This window comes from Cupressus sempervirens, chromosome 4, assembly GCF_028749045.1.
Source record: "Cupressus sempervirens isolate cs-2001-9-10 chromosome 4, ASM2874904v1, whole genome shotgun sequence".
Classification (NCBI taxonomy): domain Eukaryota; kingdom Viridiplantae; phylum Streptophyta; class Pinopsida; order Cupressales; family Cupressaceae; genus Cupressus; species Cupressus sempervirens.
In genome coordinates, this window is record NC_143121.1 from 289353195 (window position 1) to 289370383 (window position 17189).

Sequence of the window (17189 nt, forward strand, 5' to 3'; positions counted from 1 at the left end):
GGGAGAAGACGTTACAAGTTACCTCACCAGGATTAGACTTGTCAAGGACGAGTTAGCAACTGTTGGAGATAGTCCCAGTGATGATGAGCTAGTGAGAATAGCCCTCAATGGGTTTTCTAAACAATGGAGTGTCTTTGTTCAAGTTATCAGTGGACGAGATACCTTACTGAGTTGGGATCGACTATGGACTAATTTCACTCAGGAGGAGTTAAGACTAAGTCTTGTCAATGGGGCCAACAAGAGTTAGAAAAGTGAGGTGGAACAAGAAAATGTTGCCCTAGCAGGAAAAGGGAAAGCAAAGAAGGGGTCTAGCAAAGGATCAAATTCACAAAGTGAGAAGAAGAAGAAGGACCTTTCTAAGGTCAAGTGCTTTGGATGTCATGAGTATGGTCACTATGTCAGTGATTGCCCAGAAAGGAAGAAGGCAAAGAAGTAGGTGGCAACTTCAGCAAGTGTAGATGAACTCTCTAGTAGAATGGAAGATGAGTTTGCACTTATAGCTTGTATGGTGAGCTCAACCTCATAGACTATCTGGTATATAGATAGTGGGGTGTCATTTCATATGACAGGAGTTGGAGAGTACTTATCCAGTTATAAGGAGGAGAACATCAATATCCAAATTTCTATGGGAAACTTGTCCAAACTCAACCTAGTTGGGAAAGGGACTGTTCGGTTTTAGAGGGAGAATGGAAAGATAATTCCAGTTCATGATGTATTGCATGTGCCAGGATTAGGTGTGAATTTGATTTTCGTATCTATTCTTTAGGATAGGGGGTATAATGTACTCTTTAGAGGGACAAATGTGTTGATTAAGCACAAGGATTGGAAATGACCAAGGTTACCAGGAGATTGGGATATTTGGAGACCTTGGAGATTGGTACTGGTACTGGTACGACTAATTTTCAAAAATAAGAGACAGGGGTACTTGGAGACGTTAATTGCTGTTTAATATAATTTAATAATTTCTAGAAAATATCATGACATAGAACTTTGAAAACAAGAATAGTGGTATTATAACGTTAAGTATAGATACACAAAAAGTCAAAAGTCATTGTGTTGAAGGGTGAAAGAATTTAAAACTCAATATATATTTTATATTAGATGCCAAAGGATATGGGATGTGTGACTATGAGAAATTTTGTGTTATTTTGAAATTGGGGAAGGTTCGCATGGATTTGTCCCTGTAAGATACTTGAGAAGGTTGGAGATACCCAGTGGCTTCTATTATTTCCAAAGATTGAGTTGATGTCACGCAAATATCTCTTATTACCATTTATGTGATCTCTTTGAATGAAGAGTTGTTAGTTGATCATAACACTACAAGAAAAGGAAATAATTATACATCATTGATAAATCTTTCTAGAGGCAATTAAGAAAATTGATTGGAAAACTATAGTGGCTATCATTATCATTACTAACATATAAGTAATAACAATTTTTAAGGGGTGATGATAGAGGATAAGATTTAGGAGTTTTTACGATGCCTTATGCTCAATATTTTTGGTGGGAGACATCAATTGTTGGTTGGAGGACTTTGGAGATGGCAACCAAAACCTCGTGCATCCAAACATTTTTGGGGACATCTCCGGTACCTAGAGACGTGTCTCCAGTACTGGGGGTCTCTGAGATGTGTCTCAGGGTGCAGGAGACGAGTCTCCTGGTAACTATGAAAATCACCCATAACTATTGGAGTTAGGAGTGGTTGCCTTTACAAGTTGCAGTTTGACACTCCTAAGACACTCATAAGCAGCTGTAATCCTAGAGATCTTGGAGAGCTATGGCAGAGGAGGATGGGCCATATTCATCATGGAGCACTCAAATTGCTTCGTGAGACGGTCATGGGTGTTCTAGAGGTGAGCACAGAGCATGATGATGTATGCAAAGGATGTGTATTGGGGAAGTTTGCGAAAGCATCTTTTCCAAGGAGTGACACCAAATCTAAAGGTGTTCTTGATCTAGTACATTCAAATGTATGTGGACCGATGTCGACAAAGTCTATCAGAGGATATGAGTACTATGTTACTTTTATCGATAATTTCTCTAGGAAGACCTGGATATACTTCTTGAAGACCAAGGATGTGGTTTTTAGTCAATTCTAAGAGTTCAAAGCTCTAGTGGAGAACTTGACAGGAAGGAAGATAAAGGTTCTTCGGTCAGACAATGGAGGCGAGTACAAAGGAAATAACTTCTAGGAGTTCTGTACCAGGAAGGAATCAAGTGACAGTGGACTGTTCCTTACAATTCACAGTAGAATGGAGTTGCTGAGAGGAAGAATCGTTCTATATTGGAGGCTGCAAGAGCTATGCTACATGACCAGGATATGCCCCGCTACTTATGGGCCAAATCGTGAGAACAACAATCTACATTTAGAACAGGGTTCCACATAAGGTGCTAGGGAGGATGACACCAAAGGAAGCTTTCACAGGAAAGAAGCCTGATGTTAGCCATTTCAAAATATTTGGGAGTTTGGCATATTGCCATATTCCAGGTGATACACATACCAAGTTAGATCAGACTGCAGAGAGGGGGTACTTTGTTGGGTATAGTGAAACCTCAAAGGCATATAAGATTTTATACTCGGGACTAGAAGAATTATTGTCATACGTGATGTTAAGTTCATGGAGGACAAGGCATTTAGAAGGTCAAGAGATTTGCCAGCAGATGATTAGAGTGAGCAGCCAACAGAAGCTTCAAGGGCTAGTCAAGGGCAACAAGGCACAAGTACAGTTACCAGTAAAAGTGTAGGCTCAGGTGGTGAAGATTCATAGAGCATGGAGCAACGGGTGCAACAAGAAATGCATCTAGAAGACTTAGAGGTTGATATTTCATCCTCTATAGTTGGTAGTAGGAACCATGAGGTTCAAGAGACACTAGGGGATACTCAAGAGTTTGTGGGAGCTCATAGGACGAGTACTAGACAATGGAGACAACCGATCGAGTTCAATGACTATGTACATCAAGTATGGAGAGATGCTATGGTTGAGGAATATTCCTCAATAATGCAGAATGATGTGTGGGAGGTAGTTCCTAGACTAACAGATAGGGCAGTAGTTGGATTACACTGGATCTATAAGATAAAGCATGGTGCAGATGGTAGCATCGAGAAATACCAGGCACGGTTTGTGGCCAAGGGGTTCTCTTAGAAGGAGGGAATTGACTATGAGGAAACATTTGCTCTAGTGGCCAGGTATACTTCTAGACGGGCTGTGATCTCATTTGTAGCATAGATGGGATGGCTGATCCATTAGATGGATGTCAAGACAACATTCCTTAATGGTGAGTTGAAGGAGGAGGTATACATAGAACAACCAGAAGGCTTTGTAGCACACAACAAAGAGACCCATGTGTGCAGATTGAAGAAAGCATTGTATGGACTCAAGCAGGCTCCTAGAGTGTGGTATGAGTGCATTGACACATACTTGTTGGAAATGGGCTTTGTGAAGAGTGAAGCGGATGCTAACCTCTACTACTTGGTAGTTGGTGGTGAGATTTTCATTCTTGTTCTTTATGTGGACGATTTGTTTCTTACAGGTTCACTAGGGCTCATAGAAGACTGCAAGAGGAACCTTGCAGAAGAATTTGAGATGAAGGACTTAGGACTCATGCACTACTTTCTAGGCATGGAGGTGTGGCAGACATATGGAGAGATTTTCTTTGTTCAAGGGAAATATTGCATTGAAATCTTGAAGAGATTCGTGATGGAGGATTGCAAAGCCATGTCTACATCTATGATCAAGAATTGGAGGAAGGTAGATACATCTAAGGAGAAGGATGTAGATCCCACCTTATACAAACAGTTGATTGGTTCGCTTATGTATTTGGTCAACACTAGGCCAGATATAGCATTTGCAGTAAACTCTCTTAGTCAGTTCATGGTTGAACCAAAGAGAATGCATTGGATAGCGGCCAAGCATGTATTGCGTTACTTGTGTGGTATAGTTGAGTATGGGATCAAATATATTCGAGGTGAAGGTATCAGGTTGATTGGCTAGACTGATGCAGATTGGACAAGAAGTACAACGGACAAAAGGAGCACTTCAAGGTGTTGTTTTAGTCTGGGATCAGGAGTTGTACCTTGGTTCACTAGGAAGCAGAAATCTGTGGCTCTGAGTTCAACAGAAGCAGAATACATAGCAGCTAGCATGGTGTCATGTGAAGCTATATGGCTTTGGAAGTTGTTAGTAGCCTTGATTGGTTAGAAGGTTGAGACTACTGTGATACAATGCGACAATTAGAGTTGCATCAAGTTGTCTGAGAATCCAGTGTTTCATGATAGGTCTAAACATATAGACATCATATATCAGTTCATTAGAGATTGTGTACAACACGGGGTTGTTTAGCTACAATACATACCTACAGAGGAGCAGGCAACAAACATTTTGACTAAGGCATTGGGGAAGGCGGAATTCATCTTCTTCAAAGATAAATTGGGTGTCATATAGAACAACTTCCTCGCTAAGAGGGAGTGTTAGTTTTAGGTAGGTTGTACAGCTGTTCGTCCATATGTGATTAATTGGCAAATAATTGTTAGAGTCACGACAAATATTTGTTAATTAATTGACTCCTAGATGCCACTAGTAACCTATTGGTTAGGTTGTTTTAATTGAGAAGCAATTAGAAACTTCTTGGTTAGGAAGCAACTAGAAACTTTTTGGTTAAGTTGTCTTGATCAAGGAGCAACTAGAAACCTCTTGGTTAAATAGCATAAAAAGGGGGTCAAGGGGGGCCTTTGGAGAATAGAACAGAACAGAGGAACACAACAAGAGTTGTAGAAGCATTTGCAGTGTTAGCAAATGAGTTTGTAGTGATAGCAAACAAACTTCCAGTGTTAGCAATGCGCAGTGATAGTGTTGGAGATAGTAGTGGGGAATATCCGTAGGAGAAATTAGGAGCTTGTCTAATTTCTGCTAGTGAGAAGCAAGGAATTTTGTATCTCTTGATTGCTGAAGTTAATATATTTTTTATTTGCAGAACTGGTTTTCCCTTAGGGGTTTTTTTAGGGACAATTTGTTCGAAAACATTGTGTTCTTTGTGTTCTGAATTTCTTTCCATATTTTATTGGTGAAGTTGCAGTTGTGTTATTTTTCGATATTAGCTGTGAAATTGTTTTCAACAGTTTAATAATCGTTTATGATAGGAGATTAATAATCAATGACCGCAATAGTGATAATTTTCACAATTTATCATTCTATTAATGATATTTTATATAATATAAATTATGCATGTTATATTTCAATAAATATTTATTACTTGATTTATTATTTATTAACTATTAATTTATATTACAATTATATTATTTTAATTGTAAGTTGAATTATATTTATAATAGGATATGATATAATGTTATGCCCTCTCCTCATTATATCGATAATATGATTAATTTTTTCATACATTATGCTATAACTTATTATTCATTATTATTCATATGTTAAGGTTATAACATATCATCAATTATTTAATCTATTATTATATTAGTTTTTATAAATTGTTAAACATTATTATATAGCATGAATAACGATGTATATTATTTATATATCCATGTTCTATTGTTATTATGAAATGATATTAAATTAATTATTAAATCTTTATTTATATTATGATATAATACTAAATATTGTAGTAGTATTATATCATTTTAATATACTACAATATAATCAATTGAACAATAACTTATATTAATTTATTATTTCAAAAAATAGGGACATCATAGATTCCTGCAAGATTTTGTTTTCCTCCTACAAAGCAGATAACCTTTCAGCAAAATCCATTTTTGCAGACCCCTCACCCCACTCTCCTATGATATGCTAGTTTTAGTTTGGGTGTATCCTCCATATACAGTGGACCCCAGAACAAGATGTGTTCCATTGGTCAATCTTTCCCTCTTGATTATATACTCCATATATTCCTTTCGTGTTGTGCTCCTTCCAACTTTTCTCATCAATACCTTTTCAATGGTATTTGATTATCTCTTAGGATAGTTGTGCTTCACATCTGAATCTACCCACATAGACAAAAGTCTGAGACCCTGCATAAAACATTTGCTCACATCAAATCAGAACAGAAGTGCCTAGACTGTGTTGGTTCCCAAAACCACAGATTGAAATCCTATGAGTCTTGCCAACTCGATGTTGGGATTCCAACTTGTAAAGGGCTAATGTGACGGGATTAATTGATATGATCCGAATCTCCTGCGTGGACACCTTATCCTACGCAAAACGCTAAAATCCAAGGATGTTTACAGTAGATAGCTTATTTACGAATATATTGAAAGTCCTTTCAATTGGCAAGAAACTTAGAAAACTTGATGATGTCTTAGAGAAAATAGGTATATCAAGAAAAGACATTACCTCTCCACGAAGCAAAGAAAACAATGGAGAAAGACAAGAGAGGTGGAGAGAAGAAAGAAGGGAACTTGTTCATGAGGAGACAAATAAGACAAATAAATACAATCCTCCTCATGGGAAAAGCTTAGATTCACAATTTGCTATCAGCCATGTAAATGTTTTGTTTAATCATGAACCAAATAGAAATTCAAATGAGGGTTTCAAAAGATAATATAATGTTAATCAGCATGCTGGAAATTTAGGATGACATAATAGAGGCATCCCAAACAATAATGCAAATTCCGGGCAGCCTTGTGGCGGCAATCAAAACAATAGAAAGATCAACCGAAATAACCAAGATTAATCAACACAAAATCAAGGGATGAGAAATTAGGCTATAAGACAACCTATGGTTATTTAAAGATATCGATAGATCGATTTTGATGGGATGAGCAAAATGTTATGAATCTAAAGAGCACGACTGAAGATTTTGAAGAAGATCATGAGGACATTTTCATGGAACTCTTTGTCTAATCCTTGACAGAAGATACAATAGAATGTTATAGAAGTCTCCCAGACCGATCCATAACTGGGTGGTGCAATTTTGTTGATCAGTTCATAAAACAATTCAGAGATTATAATGATACATCTTTTTCATTGCATGAATTAACAAGCATCAGGAAGAACATCAATGAGTCGGTTTTAGAGTTTAACAAGAGATTTTATAAAGTATTAAACATAATTTCGAGAGACATTAGACCGGTAGATCCATTCTTGATAGACTTTTATCTAAGTGCATTTGATAGCAAAACACATTATGAGATAAGATCTCATAGACTAAGTTCCTTGCCACAGGCTTTCAAAGTAGCCATGACAATAGAGAATAGCAGAAAAGCGACTGACAAAATAAACAAGAGGGATAATGCGAAGTTATATAATCCTAAAGCCCTAAAAAAGATGAAGTAAAAGAGATATATACACTTGTAAGGAGGAATAAGGAGCAAAACATGGCTCTGTAATATAAAATTCAAACAATATTTTAATGATAAATAAAAATCATTTTGTTTTTGTCTAAGGCATGGAGATTTAAATTGCAGTTGATTTGTTCTTTATAATCATTTTAGATTCTGTAAGCAATTTTAAATGTCAGATAAGTGGACAGGGTTGTTTGTGGCATTTTAAACTCGGTCATCATAGATATAGTGAAATATTTAATTTTTTCCGTGTCTGAGTCCAGTTTGTCTCTCAATCTTAGGAATTAAAGTGCAATCTAGACTAGTTTAAAATTGTTTATATATATTTGATCCGTTGCGTCTTGTTCATTAAATTGTTTATTGTTAATGTGCATAGAACTTTATAAAGTTGTACGTGATAATCTTCATTGCAGTTGATTTTGTTGCCCAGATGAGCAGAGGCACTAGTCTTTTTATTACTAAAGTCAAAAAATCTACATCTTCCTTCTTACAAGCATCAAATCCATTATTTACAAATATTAGACAAAACATTCATTCAGTTTAAACATTCAACATTCAACTTTATATTGATCGAGTTCAAGATTTTTGTCAACTGAAGAACTCACAAAAGCTTAAATTGTCTATAGAAAAGCCTTGAATCAAGGAGTTAGAGTTTGAGGTGAAGGTCTACCCACCTGGGTGTAGCAGAGCCTAAAGTGTAGGGGAATTGAAGTCATTCCCGTTCGTTGGCCAAAATTGATTGTGGAATGCTATTGGAGAATCGACAAGCTCTTGGATTTCCAATCTGTGGTTTTGGGTAGTGTTGTCTTACATTTTCTCACCACAAAATGTTGGTAACAACACGAAACTTTTCCAAGCTAGTTTCGTGTCTCTCTAAGTTGAATTTGATATTCAATTATTTGATGCTGATCAATCGATCAATTTCAGTTCGTATATCAAATTGTTTTGTTGAAGGCTTTTGTCAAGTCTTTTTCATTTTGCTTTCTATTGAGCCTTTGCTTGATTTTTGAAGCCTTCATTGTTCTTTTCCTTGCTTTTGAGTTTGCGTTTGTTGGTTTTTAGTCCTTTGGTTTTGCTCATGTCATGCCTTTCGCTTTTCCCTTCGGTTCAGTTTAGCCTAGAGCTCAATCGGAGTTGTCAGTCAAGAGATATGCCCGTTTTAGTATCTCAAAAGTGGACCTTATTGGTGCAACAACACGAATTAAAAATATGATTTTATATTTTTAATTTGACTTCCAGTTTTTGATAAATATAACTTATATTCACTTTTTGTTTTTTTTTAAGTTACTTTAACTTTAAATTTTTCACTTAAAGTGACTATAGTGCACTTTATGTTATAATTTTAAGTTTAGTTACTTTCTAATTTTTCACTTAAAGTGACTATAAAACTATATAGTTCCATTTTAACTTTTGATTTTTATATCAAATGCTCATTTAAATGTTACTTTTTAAATGATGTTTATATGTTATATTTTTAAATATGATATATAGATATTGCTTATGACCCATTTAGTAGCATTTTTATGAAATTAAGTGAATTAAATGACTTTAAGTTATAAAAAGTGGACATTTTATATGCAATTACATGTAAAATCCATCAAAAGTGGACATTTTACATGTCACTGGATATAAAGTTCAACTTGGTGGACCTTTTTGATGTCATTACATCAAAAGGCTATCATAAGTGGACCTTTTTGATGTCCATGCATCAAAAGTTAATTTTTTATGTCTTTACATCCAAAATATGAGATGTAACGTAAAATGTGCATCCTCCTCCAAAAGGTGCAATTTTGCTCGTTTGAACATTTTAAAATATGCTATTGACTCGAAAAGGTCCGATTTGCCTTGTTTGCACATTTTAAAACATGCTATTGACTCCAAAAGGTCCGATTTTAAACTAAAGCATGTTTTAATATGTATATTGGCCTCCAAAAGGTCCAATTTTGAAGAAATACATGTCTTTGCCCTCCAAGAACCCTATTTTGATTATAAATGGAGATTTTCTTGATGAATTTGCATGGGATTTTTTCCATTGGAGGCGTTTTTGATTAGCAATGAGGTTTCTCGCTTTTAAAATAGATCTAACAAGCTCAAAAACATTTTTGGAAGCTCAAAACTAGGGCACGTTTTTGAAGAAATCAACAAATAACTCCATTTTTGATCCATGTTTTTGCTCCAATCCAAATTGATTTGGTTTTATTTGATTATTGTATTGCATGTTGGTGCATGATTTGAGGTTTAAACACCAAATCAATTTTCTCATGCACCATGGTGAAAAATGTTTTTTGCTAAAAATGTCCCAAGCACATGTATTTCAAAACGTTGGCTTTTGGAGCAATCTTAGGGCACGTTTTGGCATCTTTTAACAGCTATTCTTGATTGCTGTCTTATCCCATTCAAATTTGCAAAGGTTGAAAGATTCAAACATTTTTGGAGAATTGTTCAACATTGGAGCATATTTCTCCTTCATTTTTTGCACTTAATCTTCATGTAAGTGGACTTTTTCTTTCTTGCTATTTAATTGTGCTTATCTTGCTGATTTTATGCACATAATTGCTTGATGATTGCCACTTGTTGAAATTTATGCCATGGAAAGTGTATTTTTCCTTTAAAAATGAAGAATTTGTTCATTTTTATGTTTTCAGTTCTTTCCCAAGTTCCAATTTCGAATTTGAGTGTTGAAGTGTTTTGCATCTTGGCATGTTTGAGTCACTTTCCAAAGTTACGCTTTTCTTTTGAGTTTTTGTGTTGTGCTTGCTTGTCGGTTTTCTCTATTTTGGAGGTCACAAGTTCTTTCTCAAGAACTTGTTGCTGCTTCACTTCATGCGAAAGCATCATCACATTCTGCATTTTGTTTTTGTGTCACAACACCTCACCTCTCATTTGACGAATGCGATTACATGTTTTCTATCTCATTCATCATTCACACATGCATGTAATCTCATTTTCCACTTCCATTTTCACTCATCTCACTTTCCACATCCATTCGCACGACACGATTACACAACATGCCTTACGTGTGATTGCATCTCAAAGGTCTGATTTTGATTAAAAGTCACTTTTTGAAAAGTCAAAAAGATGTCATTTTCATCTTTCATGCACTTTGACTCCACCTTTTCGCCTAAGACGACTATAAAGTTCATTTTCCCTCAAACTTCATTCCATTTGGCCTCTCCACATGCATTCGCACCTGCACGAGCAAATACGTGCTTTTACATTTTTCGCATCTTTCCATGCTTTGCATCTCATCTTTCATTCCCTGTTACATGTTGCGGTTGTAATCATTTTTCATGCAATAACGACTTGAAAAGCCTAAGTTACATTTTGGAAATCAACATCTCCATTTGCACACATTCCCATGCACCAAACACTTCAAAAAAAACAGTTAAAGGTGCTGATGGAAAGTTGTTCCGAGTGTACATTTGGACACCATTGAGAAGGTTTTCAAAGTGTCAGAGAATCTAGAATGTGCCAATCTACAAAGGAGAATTCACGACAACTTGAGCAAGAAAAGCTAGATCACATCAAGTTTCCACATGACAGCAGACAATTCATCAAAGGCAGAGGTTATCAAAAGATGCAACACCATGGTTATCAAGGTGAATGCAGCGGTACAAAGTACAAGAACTTCCGATCCTATGATCATCCAGGATTGCATTGTCAAGTACAATCTTTTCCGTCTTCTTTCTTCTTCTTTCATGTTTGTAGTTGAAGAGAATGTATTACATGAAAATGTGTAATTACATGTAATACGACTTACATGTGCAATTACATGTAATGCAAGTTGCACGTGCAGTTGCATCTAACCCTAAAATTTCTCTTCATTAGATCAGGTCAAAGTTGATGTAGTTGCTCCTACTTTTTCCTCCATCTTTTTCTCAACTCCTGTGCCTCTATAAAGGAGTGTCCCCTCATTGTGAAAATCATCTTTTGTTGTATTCAAGAAAGCTCTGCCACATTTGTGCAAGCATAAATTTGATTGTGTAGTACAAAGTTGGGAGAAAAGTGAATAAAAGAAACAATTGGATTCGAAAATTTGACTGGAAGCAATTGTGATAGAGCAAATTAGAAGCTTTGACTGGGAGCAGTTGTGGAAATACAGAGCTAGAAGCTTTGTTTGTAGCGTCTTTCTTAAATTCGCAAAATAGTTAAGTTATTTTTACTTTTAGGAGTCTTTGTGCCCTAATTGGAAAGCTTTTTCATATAGAAGAATAATCGGACTTAGAGCCAAATTGGTACATTTTCAGCTAGCCTTTGAGTCAGTGAAGGTTTATCGGTATCACTATTTTCAGCTCTTGATAGAAGTGTAGTTATAGATTCACCTTGCCCATTACTTGGTCCACGAGTAATTGGATTCTTTCTTGAAAGATAAGAAGAAAGGATATTGGTAACACCCATTTTATAAAAATCTCTCGACTTTTTGCTTACCTTGAGTTGATTCAAGCAACGGTGAGAAGGAGGAGCCTTCCCTTTAAGGTAGGAGAGACTCTGTCTCACACGTTGTGGTTGATCATCCTATTTTGCAACTACATTTTTACCCAAAACTATCCGTTGCAAAATATCCATCCAACAGGTACCAACAAACTGATCACAACACACACACATGAACTCCAGGGAGATCACAACATACCCATGAACTCCCAACACACACATATGAACAAGAACCTGAGGGATGCCTGTGACCAGGTGAAGAACACTTGTGTACAACAAGAGGATCTCGAAAATAACTGTGGTAGAAGGCCATAAACAAGTGCGGCAGAATACCACACTTGCACAAATAACATAAAAAAGCTTGCACTAGATGCCAGAAAAAATAATGCAATAGAAGACCACACCACACAACAGTCACACCACTTGAGAAAAGCCAAGAGAAACATAACAGACCAAGCAAAGAAACAAAACCAAGAGACACCCACACCTGAGCAACAAGCAAACCTATAATGAGGATGCAGAAGGGATACCCACAACAGTAAAAGAAGGCGAGAAGAGCTGCGAAGCAAGCACAAATGAAGATTAGGACGAAATGAAATGATCATGGTAGTGACAGGAGCAAACACAAAGACCTATAAAGCAAACAAAACAAGCATGACCAAGTGCTGCGACAGAAGGCTAGAAACAAGTGCGGCTGTACACCACACTTGCACGAATAGCAGGAAGAGCTTGCACTAGATGCCAAGAAAAAGTGCGGCAAAAGACTACACCACACAACAGTCACACTGCCTGAGAAAAGCCAAGAGAAACATAGCAAACCAAGCAAAGAAACGGAACCAAGAGACAACCACACGTGAGCAACAAGAAAACCTAGAAATGACGATGCAGGAGGGATACCCACAATAGTAAAAGAAGGCGCGAAGAGCTGCAAAGCAAGTACAAACGAAGACTAGGACGAAATAAAATAACCATGCCAGTGACAGGAGCAAACACAAAGACCTACAAAGCAATCAAAACAAGCATGACCAAGACTCGCAAACACAAAGCACTGGCTCTATAGGCAGCCAAGATCGTAGTGACAAAAACGACGAAGGCAATGGGGGTGATTGCCCGAGGAAACTAGTGGGAGTCAACGTAGGGGTTGCCGGTGGGAGTCATTGCGGGAAATCTACTTGAGTCTATTTCTTGTCCACCAACTCTGTGAGGAAAGAAAAGAGTTTTCATCCTTTACTTTTTAAGCTTGGAGGGATTCCCTCTTCAGGCTATTAGAACACAATATTTCTCCACAATAGAAAGAATCATATAAAATTATCTTCAATAATGCCTGTTTATTCAACTTTCTTGACTTCTTTTATGCCTCTTTCTTCTAGAAGATGCTGCCCATCCTTTTTCTTTTAGCAACTATTGAATCTAATTACCTTTCTTCTTCTTCTTAAAACAAATGCTGCTTCTTAGACCCATGATCACTCATAATTTCATTTATATTTTTCTTTGTTTAATAGATTCTCTAAATTAATGGAAAGATGAGTCCTTGAACGCAATTAGTAGGAAATAGAAACCCAACACACATCAAGAAAATGGCTATCCTTACTAAATTTAGCTTTTCCAAGAAATTGAACTTAGCTTTTCCATGCAATCAAGAGGAATAGTTGAGACTTGTTTTATGCATTTTTAGAATGATCTGATATTTTTGGAGCCATGAAATGGGCTAACTCTAGTCATTGGGGTATACTTGTTCTCTCCATGATGTTGGTTATATCAGTCGTAGCTTTATGGAAAAATAAATCATATTGATTCCTTGCTGTATTAGAATATTATAATGTTTCTGTAATGGTCATCTTAGTTAGTCTTTAGTTTATTAGGTAGTTTCTATTTCTGTCTTTAGTTCACATTGTTTCTTTTAGAAACATCATCTTTGTAAATATATATAAGGAGCTTTTATCTCCTTTGTTAACTACAACAACATCAATTTACCATAACATGGTATCAGAGTAGGTCAATAGGTTTTCATAAAATTTGGTGGATTTTTTAAGGAAAATTCGAGCCTCTTCTAATCTAGATTTTTTTCAGATATTTGTTTTTTTGATTTTTAGAAATATAAATTGTTATAGATATTTTATGAAACTTTTGTGGTTTGTATTCGAGGATTTCACTGGAAATTGCAAGCTTGGATAAGGGTTTTGATCCCTCTATTTCTTGGTTGCAGCAAAAGTCTCTGATTGTTGAGGGTTGCATATGCTGCTTTATCATGCAAAGTCTCTTGTTTTGCTGCCCTTAAAAAATTTCTGGTGCAGTTTCATAAATTTTTCCCTTTAAATTTTTTTTGATGGATTTTCATAATATTCTCCTTTGAAAAATTTCTATTTTTGCAATGTGCAAAGTTGCATGGGACTCCTTTGTGGGTCTATAAATTTTTCCTCAAAAATTATTTAGTGGGTTTTATCATTTTTCCTAAAAAGAATGAAGTTTTGTATTGTCTAGTTTTAATTGATTTTTCACCTCAAAAATCATGTTTGGTTTTGATCAATCTTTCACCTCAAAATTTGTGTTGGGTTTTCGTTGTTTTTTCTCCTAAAAAATGTGGCTTTTCGAAGTTTGTTTTGGAGCATCATGCTTATCTACAAAGTTTGGAGGGTTTATTGATTTTTTCTCAAAATCGTGCTAGCTGTTCTCAATGTTTGTCTTTATCTCCAGGGAAGCGAAGTTTCGTTATCCAACATTAGGTTGGATAATTTGTGACGATTTCTAGTCGGATGTTTTGCTGATCTTGGGAGGGTTAGTGGCAAACTCATCTCAGTAGTAGAGTCAGTGACAAGTTCTTGTCTCTTGTTGTAAAGCATTTCTTTTATGGGCAAATTTTGGCTTCTTGGTCATTAACATTTTGTAGATCTAGGAAGGGTCTTAGCCATAGCAAAATGTGTTTACCGCATAGATTAATTGATTAATTGCACACAGACAATGAACAAGAATAGCAACAACAATACTCCTTTATTCACATATGCCAACAGATTACATAACTGATGATAAGATGATTTACAATGATCCCAGACGGGGTATAAATACTTCTCGCCGAACCTTCCTGAAAGGATCTGTCGGCTACATAACAATACTTATCTATCCATCGGCTACAAATCTTTACCGACGACATGAACCCGTCAGCTACAAAATCTTTACCGACGACAACACCCTGTCGGCTACACAATGCAAAATCTACCGACAACAAAATGTTTTGAAGAATTTGTGACCAAAAGATATCAATTAGACAATGACCATTAAGGGAGAGTATTATAATATCATAATGTTTCTTGAATGCTTATCTTAGTTAGTCTTTAGTTTATTAGTTAGTTTCTATTTCTATCTTTAGTTCACAATTGTTTCTTTGAGAAACATTTCTTTATAAATCTATATAAGGAGCATTTATCTCCTTTGTTTAATATGACTACAACAACATTGATTTATGATAACATGCTACACATTTTTAGATAACTAAATTGATGAAGGGATCAGTTCAAACAGTGTTGTACCACATGCTTAGAAGGGAGGAGTTGACTCTTCTATACAAGCATGTTAGGAATTGCCATATAATTACTACTTTAGAATCTTAATTCTCGATCCTTTTTTATGTATATGATTAATTGTGATGCATGAAATATTCATAACCAAATCAGGAATATGCTTTCTCTAAATCCTCTACCTGTTGAAGTGTCTTCATGACACTTGGCCTTTGCACTTTGCAACTTATCATAAAATGATTGTGGTATTATAGTTAGATTTAATCACTTTTCTCATTTGTTGTATGTAAAAACAAGATGATCTCTGTGTTATTTTACCATCTTTTTATTAAATGAGGATATGAAAGGCAGCTTTTAAGAAATAAATTTGTGATGGCTTCTTATAGTTTTCATTTTATGATAATTTGAGCACATGTTCCATGTCTATACATGCATACTTATTGAAGAAATTTTGGGGGGTTTTAATTTGTAATTAGTTAAAAAAAATATCAATATCCTTACTTGCTGAGCATGCAGTTAATAGCGATGGTAGATTTTCAACAGCCCAACATTGCACTAGAGCCCTTTTTCTTGTCTTTGTTAATATTAATTCTAATTGAAAGCTGATTTGCTAATTGATCCTATCTGAATAAAGATGAGCTTGTTATTTTTAGTAAATTTTTGTAGATTTAAACACCTCAGGTGCATTGTCTTAAGAGTGATAATTTTGAAAAGAGGAGAATAGCTGATGCTTTACTGAAACCTTCTTAACAAGTTATTGAATGGCGTGCACTATTGTTTAAGAAGTCTGAGGATTTGTGTGTGGTTAATAGGAAGAAGAAAACATAGTGGAATATGTATGCTGTTGAGTAATGAGGCAAAAGTTGTGATTGCATGCAAAAGCATCTTTCCATACTTCCATTCTTTCTGGTTGCCTTGAAATAGAGGATAAACAAATAAACTGAGAGTCTAAGTGGGTCCTTACCTGTCATATGAGAGTTTCTTCAAGCTATTCCTTGTTCATTTTGCACGATCGCAAATTATTGTCTTTGTTCTTTTCTTAAGATCTATTTGTATTATAGTTTTTTAAGCCCCTCATTTGTTATGCACGTAAGAGACAGAAACTAAGTGTCTTTGAGAGAAAGATATAAGTAAGGTGTTTATGCTATATTCTAATTGACATTATTGGCCATTTTTCCCCTCATCAGGGAATTGATAGAGCTAGAGTTGAAGAAATGGAAGCTCGTTTGAAAGAGGACATACTACACGAAGCTACACGGTAATTTTCTTTTCTTGTGCACACTAAATGAATTCCTTCTGAATCTTATTGCTTTGTATAGCTCTAATGTGTAGTCCTACATGTGAAATTTTTTTGAAAGCTATTTTTTGGGTGCATTTCCTTTGGTTGTTTCCTTGACAGTTATGGAAATAGAATTCTCGTTACGGATGAGTTGCCAGATGGTCAAATGGTGGATCAATGGGAACAAATTAGTGGAGGCTCCGTGCAGACTCCTTTAGAGGTACACATCAATAATGCTTCTTGTATTTGTTGCGTTTGACTTTAACTGATCTCTTTCAATACTTTTTTCAGGTATATTTAGAACTGCAACACGATTATTTTGTTGACTACGAGCGAGTTCCTATCACAGATGAGAAATCACCCAAAGAGCGAGACTTTGACTTGCTGGTATTCTCTTCACCTTTGTGCTGTATCTTGGCTAATCCATAATGAGATAGATGGGTAACCTGTTGTTTACAGTAGTTGTTTAACATCTTGTTCCAGGAGTTACTTGATACTTTTCTATAAATGCATTGGTTTTATAACTTAAGTCAGATCTAAAATATGATTCCACCGTGCATCAGAGGAAGAACAATTATTTATGCTAAATTTATGCAACTGTGCATGGACTTCCTCAAATATAAGATGCGTGCATTTGAAACTTTATTGTAGGTGCACAACTATGTTAGCC

At 35.7% G+C, this 17189-nt stretch overlaps 1 protein-coding gene across 4 annotated transcripts in view; it reads left to right on the plus strand.

The window, feature by feature from the left end:
* The window catches only part of LOC149561136 (metal ion-binding protein), a 195121-nt gene that overhangs the window by 84394 nt on the left and 93538 nt on the right, over positions 1 to 17189 (plus strand). For all 4 annotated transcript variants that reach the window (XR_016363776.1, XM_089824984.1, XM_089824985.1 and 1 more), the window contains exons 5-7: positions 16428 to 16498; positions 16640 to 16739; positions 16811 to 16906. Coding sequence is in view for 3 of the 4 variants with exons in the window: in XM_089824984.1 (XP_089681110.1) it covers positions 16428 to 16498; positions 16640 to 16739; positions 16811 to 16906 (267 nt within the window). In the remaining variant the exon portion in view is untranslated. The remainder of the gene's footprint in view (positions 1 to 16427; positions 16499 to 16639; positions 16740 to 16810; positions 16907 to 17189) is intronic.